The sequence below is a fragment of the Hypanus sabinus genome, chromosome X1 (genome assembly GCF_030144855.1).
Source record: "Hypanus sabinus isolate sHypSab1 chromosome X1, sHypSab1.hap1, whole genome shotgun sequence".
In the NCBI taxonomy this organism is placed as follows: Eukaryota; Metazoa; Chordata; class Chondrichthyes; order Myliobatiformes; family Dasyatidae; genus Hypanus; species Hypanus sabinus.
In genome coordinates this window covers 9,065,439-9,083,214 of record NC_082738.1, presented here as the reverse complement: position 1 = coordinate 9,083,214, position 17,776 = coordinate 9,065,439, and the positions used below count along the sequence as shown (strand labels likewise).

The 17,776-nt window shown below is 43.3% G+C and overlaps 2 protein-coding genes across 3 annotated transcripts in view; both read right to left on the bottom strand.

The window, feature by feature from the left end:
* The window catches only part of LOC132384559 (protein TANC2-like), a 764,460-nt gene that overhangs the window by 722,308 nt on the left and 24,376 nt on the right, over nt 1-17,776 (bottom strand). The window lies entirely within an intron of this gene.
* LOC132384444 (uncharacterized) lies at nt 12,238-17,599 on the bottom strand. The gene is made up of 2 exons (XM_059955598.1): nt 17,326-17,599; nt 12,238-16,930 (listed from the first exon to the last, which is right to left on the bottom strand). The coding sequence occupies exon 2, from the start codon at nt 16,878-16,880 to the stop codon at nt 13,491-13,493; it is 3,390 nt and encodes a 1,129-aa protein (XP_059811581.1). The 5' UTR covers nt 16,881-16,930; nt 17,326-17,599; the 3' UTR covers nt 12,238-13,490.

The window sequence follows — 17,776 nt, the reverse complement described above, 5'->3', positions numbered from 1 at the left end:
ATGATGGGAGTAATTTCAAAGGAGATGTGAGGGACTTTTTTTTTTTAAAAAGCACAAAGTGGTGGGTGTATGGAATGCACTGTCTGGGGCTGTGGTAGAGACAGATACATTAGAGACTTTAGAGAGATGTTTAGATCATGGATACGAGGAAAACGGAAGGATATGGACATTGCCAAAGCTGAGGGAATTAGTCGAGTTGGCTACTTGATTACCAGCCTGTTTCTATGTTTTATGTTCTGCAAAATCCTCAAAATCCATGGACTAGACATAAATCAGTCTTCTCTCACCATAATAACATTCATAGCATTGATGTCCTAATTACATTCAATCAGCTCCAACAGACTGCTCATGGGCGTGCTGCCAAAAATTATACTATTCTGAGCTCAGTCAAAGCATGAGATTACAAAGGTGGATGGGGATAGAAATTAAAGTAGATTCCCAAAGTCTCCATGAAAATGTTACATCTTATTTGACTTGAGAAATATGACCATACAAAATGGAGCAGCAGCATTTAGTTAAAGGTACAGTCAGCCCTCCTTATCCGCGGGGAATTGGTTCTGGGATACCCCGCGGATATCCAAGTCCCTTATTTAACCTGTCTCAGTGCGGTGGACTTTAGAACCCAGCAGAGTTCCAGAGCTTACTTAACCTGTCTCAATGTGGTGGACTTTAGGACCCAGCGGAGCTCGGGACCCGCCACCTGCAGTGTTTCTGTTCCGGAAAAACAATCACTATTGAAAATAAAGTGGAAATAATAAGCGATCGGAAAGAGGTGAAACGCCATCTTTCATTGGAAAAGCATTAGGCTACAGTCGGTCAACGATCGGAACAATTTTAGAGGATAAGGTGAGAATAATGGAGCATGTGAAGGCCCTGCCCTGATGAAAACTACAATTATCACTAAGCAACGCAGTGGTTTAATTATTGAAATACATGTGTTTCTTAAGTGTTTTATATGCATAGAAAGGTAAAATATATACTAAGACAAACATTTGACTAACTGACACTAAATAATACTGGATGTACTGTTCCAACTGAGAGAACTTATGGGTTTTTTTCATTCCCGATCCACGGTAACCTATGCACATCCTCTCATATACTTTAAATCATCTCTAGATTACTTATAATACCTAATGCAATGTAAATGCTATGTAAGTAGTTGTTATATTGTATCGTTTAGGGAATAATGACAAGGAAAAAAATGTCTGTATACGCTCAAACAACAAGTGCTGGAGAAAGAACTTCTGGGTTTTCCCGATCCATGGTTGGTTGAATTCGCGCATGCGGAACCGCAGATAAGGAGGGCCGACTGTATTTCCACAATGCTGTTCGGCAGGAAGTTCCAGGACTCAGAACCAATAATGTTTATGTGGTTGATGGAGCTGGTGGGGGGAACTCAGCAATAATAATACAATTGAATGTCAAAGAGCAAGTGGGTTAATTCTCACTTGTTAGAAATGATCTTTGACTGACATTGCTATTATGTGAACGTTATTTGTCACTTATCAGCTCAAACCTGTATGTTATCTAGGCCCTGCTGCATGCTGGTATGGGCTACTTTACTTACTGGGAAGTTATGAAGTTATTTTGCTGATGTCTGACTGTAGGCAGATTGGATGTTAATCAGCTGACTGGATCTGTTCAGTTTTTTTTAAGTGGACATACTCAAGCCATTTTCCACAATACTAGATGAATGACTGTGCTGTAACTATTCCATAAGAGCTTGGCTAGAATTGCAAACCATAAAGCTTCAGTACTACAGCTCGTATGCTTTTTGAACCTGTAGCCTTTGCTATATGTGGCCCTCTCAGTTCCTCCTTGATGTGACAGAGTGAATCCAATTGGCTGGAGCCTAGTATCAGTGATGATGTGCACTTCAAAAGTAAAGATGGATCATTTATTTATTTGACACCACCATCATTGAAGATGATAATGTTTTTCCCACTAGCTGTTTAGTCGTCAACCACCTATCACAATCAGAGCTTTAATCTGATCCGCTGGTTGTGAAATTGCTTAATTTTGACAACTGTATGCTTTTTTTAAAAAAAATTATTATCCTGCATGCAAGTAGTCCTGCACTGCATTTTCATTCAGCTAGTATTCCCAGCAAGCTCCTATAACTGAACCAGAGTTGAGCCCCTGGCACAACAGTAATGGTAGTCAGGAATAAACTGAGCCACAAGATTGTCATAATGGATGTTCTGCACCAGTGACTCAGAGGATCACATGTACATCCTGGTTTCAGCTACAGGATGTGATCTGAAGCCATCTTATTTAGCATGTTCAGTGTGCCACACCAAAAATGCTATGATGGTATTAGTACAAGTAAACCACTGAACAGTCTTTGATCCTGACAAAGTCTGCTCAGTGGTCACTTAAATCAATGCCATCATGTACAAATGTGAATGCCAAATGCAGGCTGGCAAGGATAAAGGGCCTACACCCAGTAATGGTTCACTCATTACCTGCCATAAATCCAGTCCAGCAGATATTTCAGGACTCAGACAGTTGGGCTAGTGGCAATACACCAAGCCACTATTAACTGTTGGACATAGAGGTCCTTCACCCAGCTATTCCAAATATGTACATTAAATATGTTTGTAAACTCCAACATAGAATATGTGTAACAAATGACTATTCATCTACAATCGCTGCAACTTTCTAACCAGAAAATATTTAGCTGCAAGAATTATTACCAATCTTGTCAACAACTGTACTAATACCAATGGAATAAAATCGTCACAGAATAGCTTGCAAATCCTAGCTAAATATTTGTAATTTACACGAATACCTTGAAGTTAAGATCACCGCAAACCATAGCAAAAAGTTCCATTTAGAAAATGTGATTATTCATACTTACTTTCAATTGTAAAAGTAGTTATTAACTTTAAAGCAGTCACCTTTGAAAGGCAACAGGATAAATGGATTTCAGGTTAATAGCAACCTTGGGACTTCACTGTCAAAACCAGAATAGGTTGACAATTTTCTAAATTTGACATCCTTCCAATACAAAGGAAAACCTAAAAGAACCTCAAGAAATTCATTGCTTGATCAGTTGAAGAGAATTACAGCAGTTTTGCATGGAGGAAAGAACATCCAAGGCATTAACCATCTGGGCAGGTCTGCCAAAAACAAAACTGCATTTACAAAAATGCTATGATTACAAGTAGTTCCCAGGTTATGACAGAGTTCCTCCATTCCTGAGAATAGTTTGTAACCTGAACTGCTCACAAGTCAGAAGTGAACAGAAACTGCTGTGGTGGAGCAGGCATGGATGGAGTGGTCATCTGCTGGCCTTGTTGACTCAATGAATAAGTAAGGGAGTCTGCTCAGCACAGCTTGTAGTTTGTTACTTGGGAAGTTGTGGTGGTTTGTGTGGATCAGTTGCCTTCTGCTTAGGATGGTATGCCCAAGAAACACAAGTACATAATTACAGCTGCAACCTTAAAACTTGGTGGTGGTTGATGTGGTGAGGTTAAACAGGCATTGCATTAAACTGCAGCTGGTGCACATGTAATCGAGCAAGCTGAATCTGTTATATTTTTTGGAATATATCTTTTAAAGATTGATAATTCTCTACATTGTTGTATCAGTCAGCAATAAAGCTGCACCAAATTGTATGGCAAGAGGCATGGCTAATATTGGAAGACAGTTTTCTAGCACTGTAGCCAGGCTGTCGAAGGCACCACAGGGTTTTCATGTATGCAGAAAATCCAATGCATCCAAGCAATCAAGCTTTATCCCAAAGAGCATCAAGAACTTCAAAACAGCAACAAAGGATCTGCTCAATATTTTACAAAGTAGGACAGTAGAAAGTAGGAGGGAAAATAAAATATCTTATTAGGTTTCAAGATGGATAATTCCGAGGCTTGAGAAGCAATAGTTCTGGCTTTCACTGTATGGAATTTGATCCTGAAAAGAAAATTAGAAGCATCTGATGGTCTGCTTCTGTGCTTCACCCATCTATGATACCAGTTTTTAAGTAGCCTCAAATTAGAAAAATAATTCAAAGGTGCTTCAAGAAACAAACAGAAGTGAACACAAAGATACTTCAAAAGAACTAGTATTTTAAAAACAAAACATATGGTAAGCAAGCTTTAGTAAAAACTTGCAATAAATGTGCCATAGAAGACAGCACTCAATCCAGAACAATGGACATGGTTTGGGAATTACAGCCTTAAATTTCAGTAGATCTAGTAAGATGGCAGAACACGTGGTCACTAGGACCACTCTAGATCCGACCAAACATATAAAAAATGTATAAGGACACAATTATACGATCTCAAGACACTCACTACTCCACTAGCGAGTTGCTTTATTGGACTTGATGCAGACCGTGTTGCTGCCTGCTACAGGGAGGTAGAGTCGGTGGACAAAAGCAGTGTGCAGTCTAACAGCGAGTGATTGCCTCAGACATTTTCTTGTCTTGTCTTGGACCGCAAGACTCTGTTGGACATTGGTAATGTGGCTTCGCTTGTAGCGTGGACTAGGCTCTCACGAGCGTTGCCTGTTGCAGCCGCCCAGCAAAGAGACACCAGAAGCGGTGTGGGAGAGAGCAGAGGCGCAGCTCCATGCTGGATTGGAGGCTGGGTCCTCCTGTTGTCGGTGCTACCCTCCACTGTTCGCTCAGTAGAAGACAAGTTGCATTGCATTTGTCTGCAGCTGTGTAATTATCAGACTGCTACAGGCTTGTTTTTGCCAATAACATCCCATGCACCATCAATCTCCAGGACATGTCACTTAGGGACTTGGGCTATAATTTTTTGTGTGACTGTATGTTTACAGCTATCATATATATGCCTTATACTGTGTATGAATGTTGGTACTGCGTTTTGTACCTTGAACAAGGAGCAACACTGTTTTGTTTGGCTGTATTCATGGGTATTCACGTATGGATGCATGACAATTAAACTTGAACTTAAAACTTTGTGCAATGACCCAGCCTTGCTTGACACCAGCATTCAGTCATTGGTTCCGTTATAGACTCAAATGGTTAGTATCACAGCTTGTAAGCAAATACAAAATGGAGACTTATTCTGTGGGCAGCAAAATTTGAGAAGGCTGCTCTATAGTCCCTATCATTGATACAGCCAAAAGTTTTAACAAGGTCAATGAATACATGGTGCTGCTTATTGCATTTTCTTAAGAGTTGTCACATATTGTAGATAAACACAAGAGATTCTACAGATGCTGGAAATCCAGAGCAACACACACAAAATGCTGGGGGAGCTCAGCAGATCAGGCAGCTTCTATGGAAATGAATAAACAGTCGACATTTAGGGCCAAGATCCTTCATAAGGACTGGAAGGGGGAGGGGAGAGGGAGGAACACCAGAATAAAGAAAGTGTGGGGGAGGGGAAGAGGGGAGGAGGACTAGCTCGGTGAAGCCAGGTGGGTGGGAAATGTAAAGGGCTAAAGGCTGGAGAAGAAGGAATCTGATAGGAGAGGACAGTGGACAATGGGAGAAAGGGAAGGAGGAAGGGTACTGGGGGGCGTGATAGACAGAATGATAAGAGGTTGGGGACCCGAGTTGGAAATAGAAGAACAAGGAACAGGGAGGGGGAAAATGTACCAGAAAGAGAAATCAATACTCATAAGGTGTTGCTTGGCACAAGGGGAGGCCATGGACTGACATGTCAGAGCAGGAATGGGAATAAGAATTAAAATAGTTAGCTACCAGGAAATTCTGCCTTTGACAGATATAGTGGAGGTGCTCGACAAAGAAGTTCCCCAATTTATGTTGGGGCTTACCAATGTAAAGAAGGCTGCATCAGGAGCACCTGAAACAATAGATGACCCCAACAGATTTGCAGGTGAAGTGCTGCCTCAGCTGGAAGGATTGTTTGGGGCCCTGAATGGAGGCAAGTGAAGAAGCAAATGGGCAGGTGGAGCACTTTGGCCGCTTGCAGGGTTAAGTGCCAGGAGGGACAAATGGACAAGGAAATCAAGGAGGAAGCGATCCCTACAGAAAGTAGAAAGTGGGAGGGAGGTAGAGATGTGTTTGGTGGTAGGATTCCTTTGGAGATAGCAGAAGTTGAGAATTATTCCCCACTCTGGCCTTTTACCTCTTCCCCTATTATAAGCAACCAATGTGCAAAAGATGATAAACTGTGCAAATAAAAAAATAATTAAACAATACTGAGAATGAGTTGTAGAGTCCTTGAAGGTGAGTGTGGAATCAGTTCAGAGCTGAGGTGAGTAAAGTTATCCACACTGGTTCAGGAGCCTGATGGTTGAGGGGTAATAACTGTTCCTGAACATGGTGGTGTGAGACTTGAGGCTTCTGTACTTCCTATCCAATGGCAGCTCCTTGAAAGTGAGTCCATAGGTTCTTCAGCCTGTTAGCAGAAAGGCTAGCACAAATTGGGTTGTTGCAGAAGCCAGTCTTCCAGCTGCTGTTGGTTGCCTCTGTCCCTCAAACTCCATCACAGAGATAACATTTCTAGCACTGTAGAACCTACACATGCATTGGTTATCAATAAGCAGCTAAGCACCCTACACTCTCATCCATCTTAATTTTTTACTTGACCTACCATTATTACTTATACAGGTGCCCCCCCCCCCGCCTTTACAAAGGTCGGGCGTTCCTATGAAACTTTTCTTAAGTTGAAATGGGGTAAAGCAAAGAACCATTAATCTATATGGGAAAAATTTTTGTAAAAGCGAAAATCCTCTTTGTAATGTGAAAACAGTTTACTAATGTAGGTCTTTTGTAAAAGCGAAGTGCGTAAAGCAAACATTGGTAAAGCAGGGGTCACCTGTACAGATATATCCTTTCCCTTTAATGAAGGTGGTTTCAATCCAAAAATACCTTGCATTTGTACTTTCTCTTGGTTTGTTATTATAGTAGAGGAGCTACCTTCTGTAAAGTTCAAAGAAAATTTATTATCAAAGTACATACGTCACCATATACAACCCTGAAATTTGTTTTTTTGTAGGCATACACAGTAAATCCAAGAAACACAATAGAATCAATGAAAGACCACACCCACCAGAACGGACAACAACTAGCGTGCACAAGACAAACTGTGCAAATACAAAAGTAAGAAAATCATAAATAAGCAATAAATATCAAGAACATGAGATGAAGAGTCCTTGAAAGTGAGTCCATAGGTTGAGGGAACAGTTCAGTGACAGGGAAAGTGAAGTTCAGTGTAGTTATCTCCTCTGGTTCAAGAGCCTGATGATTGAGGGGTATTAACTGTTCCTGAACCTGGCGGTACGGGTCCTGAGGCTCCTGTACCTTCTTCCTGATGGCAGTAACAAGAAGAGAGCACAGCCTGTGTGGTGGGGGGTGGGGGGGGGTGGGGGTGGGTGGGCCCCTGATGATGGATGCTGCTTTCTTGCAACAGTGCTCCTGTACATGTGCTAATTATGGGGAGGGCTTTAACCACAGACTGGTCGATAACCACAATTTTTGTAGAAATTCCCATTCAAGAGCATTGGTGTTTCCATACCAGTCCATGATGCATCCATTCAATATACTCTCCACCACACGTTTAAAGATTGTCAAAGTTTTAGATACGATGTCAAATCTTTAAGCTGTCACAGACAAATTACCAGGCAAAGAGAGGAGAAAAAAACTGAAGGATTTGCTCAATGCTTCCTTGAAGCATAACATCACCACCAACTCTTGAGAACCTCTGAAGGAGTATTCAAAAGAACTTAAAGAGGCCACCTCAAACTCACAAAACCAGGGTGGAAACAAGTTATCCTTCCCCTGAGGGACTGTTTAAGAGAAACAGTTTCATTCAGAGAAATTAAATCTGAAATAACTTTAAAAGCTGTGTTGAAATAAATAGCTCTAGACTCTGCCGAACTTTGTTGAATCGTATTTTATGAGTTAGACTGAGTGAGAAATAAACTATTTTTTTTAAATGGTAAGTTTCAATTTTACAGAGGTGGCTGTAGGAATGCAAAGATAAAAAGACTGTCAGTGCAAGGCCAGGATTACAAAGGGAATGAGTTTCAGGGGTCATCCAGTCAAACAGGTTAATGGGGATAGACAGACAGTGATAATTCAGACAATCCTACTGGGCTGTGGGACATGCCCTGTAGGTCAGCTTGTACCAATGTACATAGAAACTGAGCCAGTGCCACTGTTATTTAACTTACAATCAAAATTGTTATTTCTAAAACAAGCAATAGTATTGTTTGCATTGTACCCAGGTGGGAGATGAGGTGTTCTTCAACCTTGCAAAGAACTTCACTATAATCATGCAGGGGGCCAGAGTGGGTGGGATGGAGAACTAAAGTAGCAAGCAATAAGCAATTCATGGCCATTCCTACAGACTGAGTGCTAGGTTGAGCAATCTGTGTTTGCTTTCTCAAATAGAGAGATAACTTAAAGTCTGTTATACAACAAAAAGAAACTAATTCTCCATAAATGGGGTGTTGATCTCCCTCAGGAAAGGAAGACATTTGCACTTAAATTTGCTTCACCAATCTGGACAGTGATTAAAGTACCATATCATATGTGACAGTAAAAAGTAGTAAACACCAATTTCCTCCAAATTGTACCAAAACAAAATATTGAAATGATGAAAATCTTAAAATATTATGAATATTCAACCAATACAATATTAGTGGAGGGATTTAACTTTTTAAGTAAATTGTCTTTCCTCAAAGATTCTCATGAAAAAAAATCTACCTGAAATGTCAACTGTTTATCTCAACTCTAGCTCCTTGTCCTGTGTTCCAATTTATTGTTTGTATTTTAACAAATTCCCTCAAATAACTTTCATTATCAAATGTAGCTCATTGCAAGCATGCTCGCAGTACTACATAATTAGGAAATTAATGTACGCATTCAACACTAAAATCCAAGTCATTGGTAACATGTTTATTTCAGCACAAGATAGGATGGACTTTGCAATAAACATTAAGACGAAGGCCACTTACCAGACTGTCGCCTGGTTATTCTGCAAGTTCAAGTCCAGTTTATTGTCATTCAACCGTACACACGCATGCCACCAAATGAAACAATGTTCCTCCAGACCAAGTATATACAATTCACCCACAACAGAAACATTACTACAGATTAACAAATACAGGGCATTTACAACACAAATTTAAAAAGTAAACAGTATAACACTACTGACACTTCATACGTGTTGACACTCCAGTCATGGCAGCGAGTTCAGTTGTCTTACAGCCTGGGAAAAGAAACCATTTCTCATCCCAACAGTACTTGGTCTACCTCCTGTCTGTTGGTGGGGGCAGTCTAAGAGACTGTTGGACAGATGGCAGGAATCATTGATAATACTAAGCCAATGCCTTGAATATGCAGCACTCCTGATAAATTTCTCTGATGGGTGCAAGAGCTACCCTGATAATCCTCTAAGCAGTCCTCGCAATCCGTCATAGGGACTTGCAGTCAGCTGCCTTACAATTCCCATATCGGACAGTGACAGAGCTGGACAGAAGAGTGGAAAGGGAAGACTCACTTGCCTCAATCTCCTCAAGAAGTGGAGATGCTGCTGTGCTTTCTTAACCGAAGAGGTGGCGTTGAGGGACTGGGTGAGAACGTCCAATATGTGCTCTCCCGTGTACTTACAGTAGGGAGTGGGTCAGCCTGCACCTTCCTAAAGTCCACAATCATTTCTTTGGCATTGTCCACATTGAGACTCAAGTTGTTGTGCTTGCACCATTCTACAAGCCACTCTACCTCCTCTCTGTACGCCGTCTCGTCATCTTTGATGAGGCCAGCCATTGTTGTGTTATCAACGAACTGGGAAATTTGGTTTGAACTGCATCGAGCAGTGAAGTCATGCGTCAGCAGTGTGAATGGCGGCAGGCTGAGCACACAGCCCGAGAGAGTGTCAGTGTTTAGCGTGATGGAGCTGGAGATGCTTCTGCTAACATGGGCTGACTGTGGCCTTTCTGTCAAAAGGTCCATGGTCCAGTTAGAGGGAAGTGTTGAGACTCAAGGGCAGTTTACCCTCCAGCTTCTGAGGGACAATTGTATTAAATGCTGAATTGAAGTCAATAAATAGCATCCTGGCACGAGGCACCATTTTCCAGGTGGGACAGGACGGAGTGAAGTACAGATGCTGAGGCAATGTCACTGAACCAATTTGAGTGATAAGTGAACTGGACAGCATCCAATGTAGCAGGAAGATGGGACTTAATATGATCCAGAACCAGCCACTCAAGGCACTTCATTATTATTGAGGTCAGTGTCACTGGACAGCAGTCATTGAGGCAGATTACTATTGCCCTCTTGGGCACTGAGATGATGGTGGCTGCCTTGAAACCCAAGGCAACAGTGGTTTGTTCCAGAGATGTTAAAGATGTCTGTTCGAACCTCTGTTAACTGGGCTGCACAGTCCCCTCAGTACTCAGCCAGGTATGTTATCAGGCCCTGCAGCTTTTCATGGGTTGACCCCTACCTAGGGTCTTCCTCATGTCAGCTGCAGTCAGACAAAGTGCCTTCCCCAGCACATCATTCTGTGCATCAAACTGAGCACAAAAGACATTCAGCCCATCAGTTATTGACTTGCAGGGTGTACTTATAGTCCGTTATGGTCAGAATACCATGCCACAGACGCCTTCAGCCTCTGGTGTTGCAGAAATGGCTACAAATTCTGTGAATAATTCCATTTCACCTTCTTGATGGCGTAGGAAATCGCAGCTCTTGCTGAGCTGAGAGTTGTCTTATTCTGATCTGATGGCAGCTTCCTGATCTCTCAGACCTCTGTCAGCCATGGCTTCTGATGTGCCCTCACATAGGTGTGTTTTATAATGGTAATGCCCTCAAAGCACTCCTCTACAGAGCCAGTCACAGGTCTCACATATTCATCAATGTTAATGTGATGTTCATAGATAGCCACCTCCCTGAACACATTCCAGTCAGTGTTTTCAGCAATCCATAACTTTTTCTTTTCACAGGTGCTGTCAGACCTTCCAGGTATTTTAGTTGTTTTCTCTTACCCCCTCCCCTCCACATTTTTCATTTCTTTTTGAAAAACTAAATATCACTGATAAAGATTTTTAAAAATGCTACAACTGCTCAGCTCATTTCCTCTCACACTCAAGCATACAATGACATTGAGATAAATGCTGTCAACTTGACACAAACATCAATTGTTCTTTTCCTAATCTACTGGTTTATTAAGAAACACAAAAAAGATTACAGATACATAGTCTGAATTGTTAACTAAGGTGCTACAACTAACATTCAGTATCACAGATATTGGGGCAAATGTGATTGGCACAGCTATTAGTTGGTGGATCCCACCATTGCCTGTAAGGAGTTTGTATGTCCTCTCCATGGCCGTGTGGGTTTCCTCCAGATGCTCCAGTTCCTCAACCAACAGCCCCCTCCCCGCCACAGTCCAAAGACGCACCAGCTAGTAGGTTAATTGGTCATTGTAAATTGTCCTGTCATTAGGCTAAGGTTAAATCTTGGGATTGCGGGGCACTGTGACTCTAAGGGCCAGAAAAGCCTATTCTGTGCTGTATCTCAATAAATAAATTAATTAATTAAATTAAAAATTATGAGCCTGAGTTTTGAAAAAGCAAACGTAGCCAGTAAGGGACATTCTGTGCTCTTGAGATTGTTGGGCAATTAAGCCCTTTATTTATTTATTCATTTAGAGATACAATGCAGAACAGGCTCTTCCAACCCAATGAGCCACACCACCCAGCAACCAGCCAATTTGACCCGAGCCTAAACACAGGACAATTTACAATAACCAATTAACCTACTAACCACATCTTTGAACTGTGGGAGGAAACCAAAGCACTTAGAGGAAACCCACGTGGTCACAGGGAAGACATACAAACTCCATAGAGACTGTGCCAGAAATTAACTCCAAACTCCAATGTCCCAAGCTGTAACAGCTTTGCACTCACTGCTACATTACTGAGGCACCCATTTGGCCTAGTAGTGTAGTGAAAATGGGTCCAGGGTCAGTGATGTGTTTTATGGTTGTTGTGGGGGCTCTGGCACAACTCCAATCTTCATGAAGTGTATCCAGTTGCAGCTCCTTATAAACCACATTAGGGAACCGGGGCTGCAGCTGGATGACATTTGGCACATACTGGATAGGGTAATAGATAGGAACTACAGGGAAGTAGTCAGACCCAAGTTGCAGGATGACTGTCAGGAAAAAGGAAATAGACAGACAATGAAGATCATCCATGTGGCTGTTCCACTCAATAACAGTGATACTTCTTTGGATACTGGTTTTTTTTTGGGGGGGGGGGGGAGAATGACCTACTAGGGAAAGTCGCAGCAACCAGATCTGTAGTACTGCATCTAACTCTGTGGCTCAAAAGGGAAGGGGAGCGGTGGGGGTGAAGAGGCAGAGTGCAGTGGTGATAAGGGATTCAATAGTTAGAGAAGCAGACAGTTTCTGTGGAAGTGAAAGAGACCAGATTGTACATCACCTCCGAAGTGCCAAAGTCAGGGATGTCTCAGTTCAGTTCCACAGCATACTAAAGGGGGAGAGTGAGCACACAGAAGTCATGGTACATATTTGGCATCCACAACACAGGTAGAAAATTGTAAGGAGAAAATAGGGAGTTGGGTAGAAAGGTAAAAAGCAAGACTTCCAGGGTAGTAATCTCTGGACTGCTGCTTGTGCCACTGCCAAGGCAGAGTTTCAGATTTGTGGATCATTGTAATCTATCCTGTGGAAAGTATAACCTGTACTAAAAGGATAGGTTGCACCAAAACTTAAGGTGGGGGGAGGTGCAATATCCTTGCAGACAGGTTTGCTAAAGCTGTTGGGGAGAGTATGTCTATATCGTAAGTGTAACGTTCTCCTTCGGGTGTAACGAAACGCCGAATTTAACGTCCGGATAAACCACAGCCAATGCAAACCAGATCGCAGTAAGATTAACCATTTACTGTTCACTCTTCACATTAACATATGGTGAAAACTGTTGATAAAACAATACAAGATTGATACAGTATTTGTTCCTTCCTTAATATCACATTTCAAGTGTAAATACTTGCAAAGGTGACTATAACTACATTACACTAAGGTGCAGTATACAGGGAGAGTTTACCTGCTCCATTGACTACTTTAAATACACTTCCATGCAAACTATCCGCGACTCTTTAACTAACGAAAGCATAAACATTATCTACCGTCGTTACCTCTAACAGGATCAGCATTAACATCTTAGTTCAATATATCGATTATCTATTAACTTACAGCGTTGCTCTCACTGTGATTTCTCATGCCTGCAAAACTGCTTGTGCTCAGGTGAGCCTCGTGGAAAGCCCCCACCCTCGCGCTAATTTCAAACCGGTGTTTTCCCACAAGACGCGGCGAAACCGGATGTGACGTCATCGCATGCCGATATATTTTACATGCAATGAATATACTTTAAACACTTCTAATTCTAACTAGAAAATACTATTGAATGAATCACTAAGCGAAAATATTATAAACTAAATAACTGTCGTAAAGACAGCACACTCCCCGCTTGACCTTCGTAAGGTCACAATGAGCAGAGTACAAAACTTAGTCTCTTAATCAGTCATTGGGTAGAAGTAGAATAACTTCTGTAACTGGCCCTTGGTAAATTTTCACATCGCCTTGGTCGGTAGTCTTCAATTCGATCTTCCTGACATGTCCATCCCCGATAGGGAATGTAGCAGTGATTCTGGCCGTTGGCCAGCTGTTGCGAGCGACTTGCTTGTCCCTGAGCAGGACTAAGTCTCCAACTTGAAGATTCCTGCGGGGTTCTGACCACTTTCGTCTCTGTTGCAACGAGGGTAGATATTTCTGTCTCCAGCGGGACCAGAACTGATTTGCCAGAGCCTGGACTTGTCTCCATTGCTTTGTGTACAAATCCTTGTCTGAGAAGTCTCCTGGTGGAGGAGGTGCTCCTGCCTTCTGCGTAAGGAGCGTTGATGGCGAAAGTATAAAGGGGTTTTCTGGGTCAGAAGACACAGGTAGGAATGATTGTGCGTTTATAATGGCTGTGACCTCTGCCATTAGGGTGCACAGTACCTCGTGGGCCAATCGGGTGCGTTGCTGTATCTCAGGTTTCCTTTTCCAGGTTTTCCGTAAGGACGTGAACCGTTTGACTGCCTGCTCTTTGTTATCTGGTGAGCGCTGGCGTGGTTCTCTGATTGGCAATGGGGCAACCCCATTATTTGCTTCATCTCTGAAGACCTTGGTGTCTTTGATTTTTAAAGAAATGGTATCTTGAGCTGATTGTGCAAGTTTGTTGTCATACTTCGTTAGAGCGAAGACTGACTGGCCCAGCGACTCGTCGCTTGCCTCGCGCTTGTTAACGCCTTGTTGTGCTTCCTTGATGCACGGGACACTCGGGCAGGGTTGAAAGATTGAATGGCGGCCACTCTCTAGCACATTGGTCTTGAGTGTGTTAACCATCGGTTTGTGTACGTCACCGAGACACACCTCTCCTATCACCACCCAGCCCAGATCCAGACGTTGCGCGAAGGGGGCGTTGAGTGGTCCATTGATCTGCTGCCTAACCTTGTGTACCTGGATAACATCTCTTCCTAATAGCAGGAGTATTTCCGCTTTCGGATCCAGTTCTGGGATGTGTTTGGCGATGTGGTGGAGATGCGGCTGGTGTAGCACCGCACTTGGTGTCGGGATCCCAGCGCGGTTATTCATGATTTCATTGCACTCTAAGAGCGGAGGGAGACAGATGACGACTTTACCATCCAGGGACTCGATCTGGATGCCTTCTGCCTTCCTTCCTTGGGTTTCCATGTTGCCTGAGCAAGTTTTGAGGTAGTATGGGAACCGCTCACTCTCAATGTTGAACAATTTAAAGAACTCTGGACTGACTAGTGAACGATTGCTCTGATCATCCAGAATCACATAGGCTTTGATGGCCTTGTCTTTGGCTCCTTTAGGGTACACCTTAGTGAGGCAGATCTTGGAACAAGAACGACTTGACTGAGCTTGACCGCAAACTTCTGTACAGTTCGTGCTGACAGCTATTGACCTAGAGTGAGCCTCTCCCTCCCCGCCGTCCTGTTGTGGGGGTGAAGGAGCGCTCTCGGTTTGTGGTGACAGGTCGGGATGCATGGCCTCGACGTGATCTGGGCTGCCACATTCCGGACACTTCACGGCGATCGTACACTCTCTGGCGAGGTGAGAGGTTGAGGAACAGCATCTAAAACATATTCTTTTCTCCTTGAGAAGAGCCGTCCTCTCTTCAAGGGGTTTTTCCCTAAACATTCTGCATGCTTTCAGGGGGTGAGGTTTGTTATGCAATGGACAATACTTGCCAGGGTCGTTGTTAGTTGTAAGGGCTTCGGTCTTGAGCACTGACACGGGTTTATCAATGTTGAAAACATTCGAAACGGATCTGCCTGGCTTGGTGTAAATCGAACTGCTTCCTGGACCTACAAGGCTAGGGTCGTTTCGCCTCTTCGCCTCCTTGCACACAAACCTAGTGAGGTGCTTAAAGGGAGGAAATCGACCATCGTGGTCTTCCTTGTACTCTGAGGCAACAGTCAGCCACTTGTCCTGCAGCCCAAATGGAAGTTTGTCCACAATTGGTCTAATCCCGGATGGAGTATCTAGGAATACTAGACCAGCTGAATAGCCATCTTCTTTGGCGCCTTGGATCTCCATGAGTAAATCTCCGAATTCTCTTAACTTAAAGTGATCTTTGGCTGACACCTTAGGAAAGTTTTCCAGACGTCGATATAGCGCCGCTTCAATAATGTCGGGGGCCCCATATCTCTCCCAAAGTCTCTCCCACGCTTCGCTTAAGGCTAGCTCAGGTTTGTTGATGTACACTGAACGCATGCGTCTCACCTGGTCGCGTGATTCTTTCCCCAGCCATTTCGCCATAAGGTCCAACCTTTGGGTTGCACTGAGCTGGATCCCGTCAATCACGTTGGTGAATGTGGAGAGCCAAGCACAGTAATTTTCGGGTTTATCGTCAAACTGGTACAGTCCCGAAGTGACGAGATCCCGTCGTGCTAAATACTGCAGCGTGGGATCGGCTGCAAGCGGCATGCGGGCTGGAGAAGTACGTTGACGCCTATATGACTGAGAACGCACGTTTCTCATGGAATTTGCCATCCTGGATTCAACCTCCGCGTCTCTTCGCATCGAACTTTGTAACTTTGGTGTCAAAGTATATCGGTTGTCAGCTCTTTCATTCTTGACTTCATCGCGGGGCCGCGAGGGTAAATTCTCTTCCTCGTAGCTGGGGAAGTTATCGAATAGGTATGGAGAGGGGAGACGGGCCTGCCTGTCTGCTTGATATTGTACATAGTCGCTCGTGCGTTCCAGTCTGGTCCTTTCTAAAGCAGAACTTGTTTCGGTCAGATCACGCGACCCTTCAGCTTCTTCTATGTACTCTGCTTCCACCATGGCAGCTTCTCCTTCTCTTTCTAGCTGCAGCACATGCAACTCTGTCGATATTTTTGTCATTTCCAACTGGGTTTCGGCTTCTCTGGCAGCCTCTTCTCTTTGTCTGGCAGCCTCTTCGGCTTCTCTGGCGGCCCTTTCTTTCTGGATTTCGGCTTCTCTGGCAGCCTCTTCTCTTTGTCTGGCGGCCCTTTCTTTCTGGATTTCGGCTTCTCTGGCAGCCTCTTCTCTTTGTCTGGCGGCCCTTTCGGCTTCTCTGGCGGCCTTTTCTTTCCGGATTTCGACTTCTCTGGTGGCCTGTTTCATTTTCAAAACTGCTTCTTGTTTGGCGTAATGCAGTCGCATCTTGGCGGCTTCTGCCTTGGCTCTTGCCTGTGTGGACTTACTTGATGTTGTTCTACTGCCCTTGTTGCTGGGCGCCATCGACTTGATCCCGGATCGAGCTGACATTGCAGCACTTGGAACACCTGATAACGCCCGGGTGGGCTTACTTGATGTCGGTTTACTGCCCCTGTCGCTGGGCGGCGTCGACTTGATGCTGGATTGAGCTGACATTGCAGCACTTGAAACACCTGATAATGCCGCTTTTTCACTGTAACGTTCTCCTTCGGGTGTAACGAAACGCCGAATTTAACGTCTGGATAAACCACAGCCAATGCAAACCAGATCGCAGTAAGATTAACCATTTACTGTTCACTCTTCACATTAACATATGGTGAAAACTGTTGATAAAACAATACAAGATTGATACAGTATTTGTTCCTTCCTTAATATCACATTTCAAGTGTAAATACTTGCAAAGGTGACTATAACTACATTACACTAAGGTGCAGTATACAGGGAGAGTTTACCTGCTCCATTGACTACTTTAAATACACTTCCATGCAAACTATCCGCGACTCTTTAACTAACGAAAGCATAAACATTATCTACCGTCGTTACCTCTAACAGGATCAGCATTAACATCTTAGTTCAATATATCGATTATCTATTAACTTACAGCGTTGCTCTCACTGTGATTTCTCATGCCTGCAAAACTGCTTGTGCTCAGGTGAGCCTCGTGGAAAGCCCCCACCCTCGCGCTAATTTCAAACCGGTGTTTTCCCACAAGACGCGGCGAAACCGGATGTGACGTCATCGCATGCCGATATATTTTACATGCAATGAATATACTTTAAACACTTCTAATTCTAACTAGAAAATACTATTGAATGAATCACTAAGCGAAAATATTATAAACTAAATAACTGTCGTAAAGACAGCACAGTAAGCATAGAACAGTAGAGCAGAGCATACTCCAAGCACTTTGACCCATGATGCTGTTCCAACTTTTTAACCTGTTCTACTATCACTGTAAGCCTTCCCTCCTGCATAGCATTCCATTTTCCTATCATCCATAAACAATGCAGTGGATTCTGGGTAATTGGGCCATTGTTTGATCAGGGCAGCTG

What these genes read in the sequence shown, in the direction of transcription:
- LOC132384444 (XM_059955598.1), bottom strand. Translation starts at nt 16,880, where the DNA reads ATGTCAGCTCAATCCAGCATCAAGTCGACGCCGCCCAGCGACAGGGGC.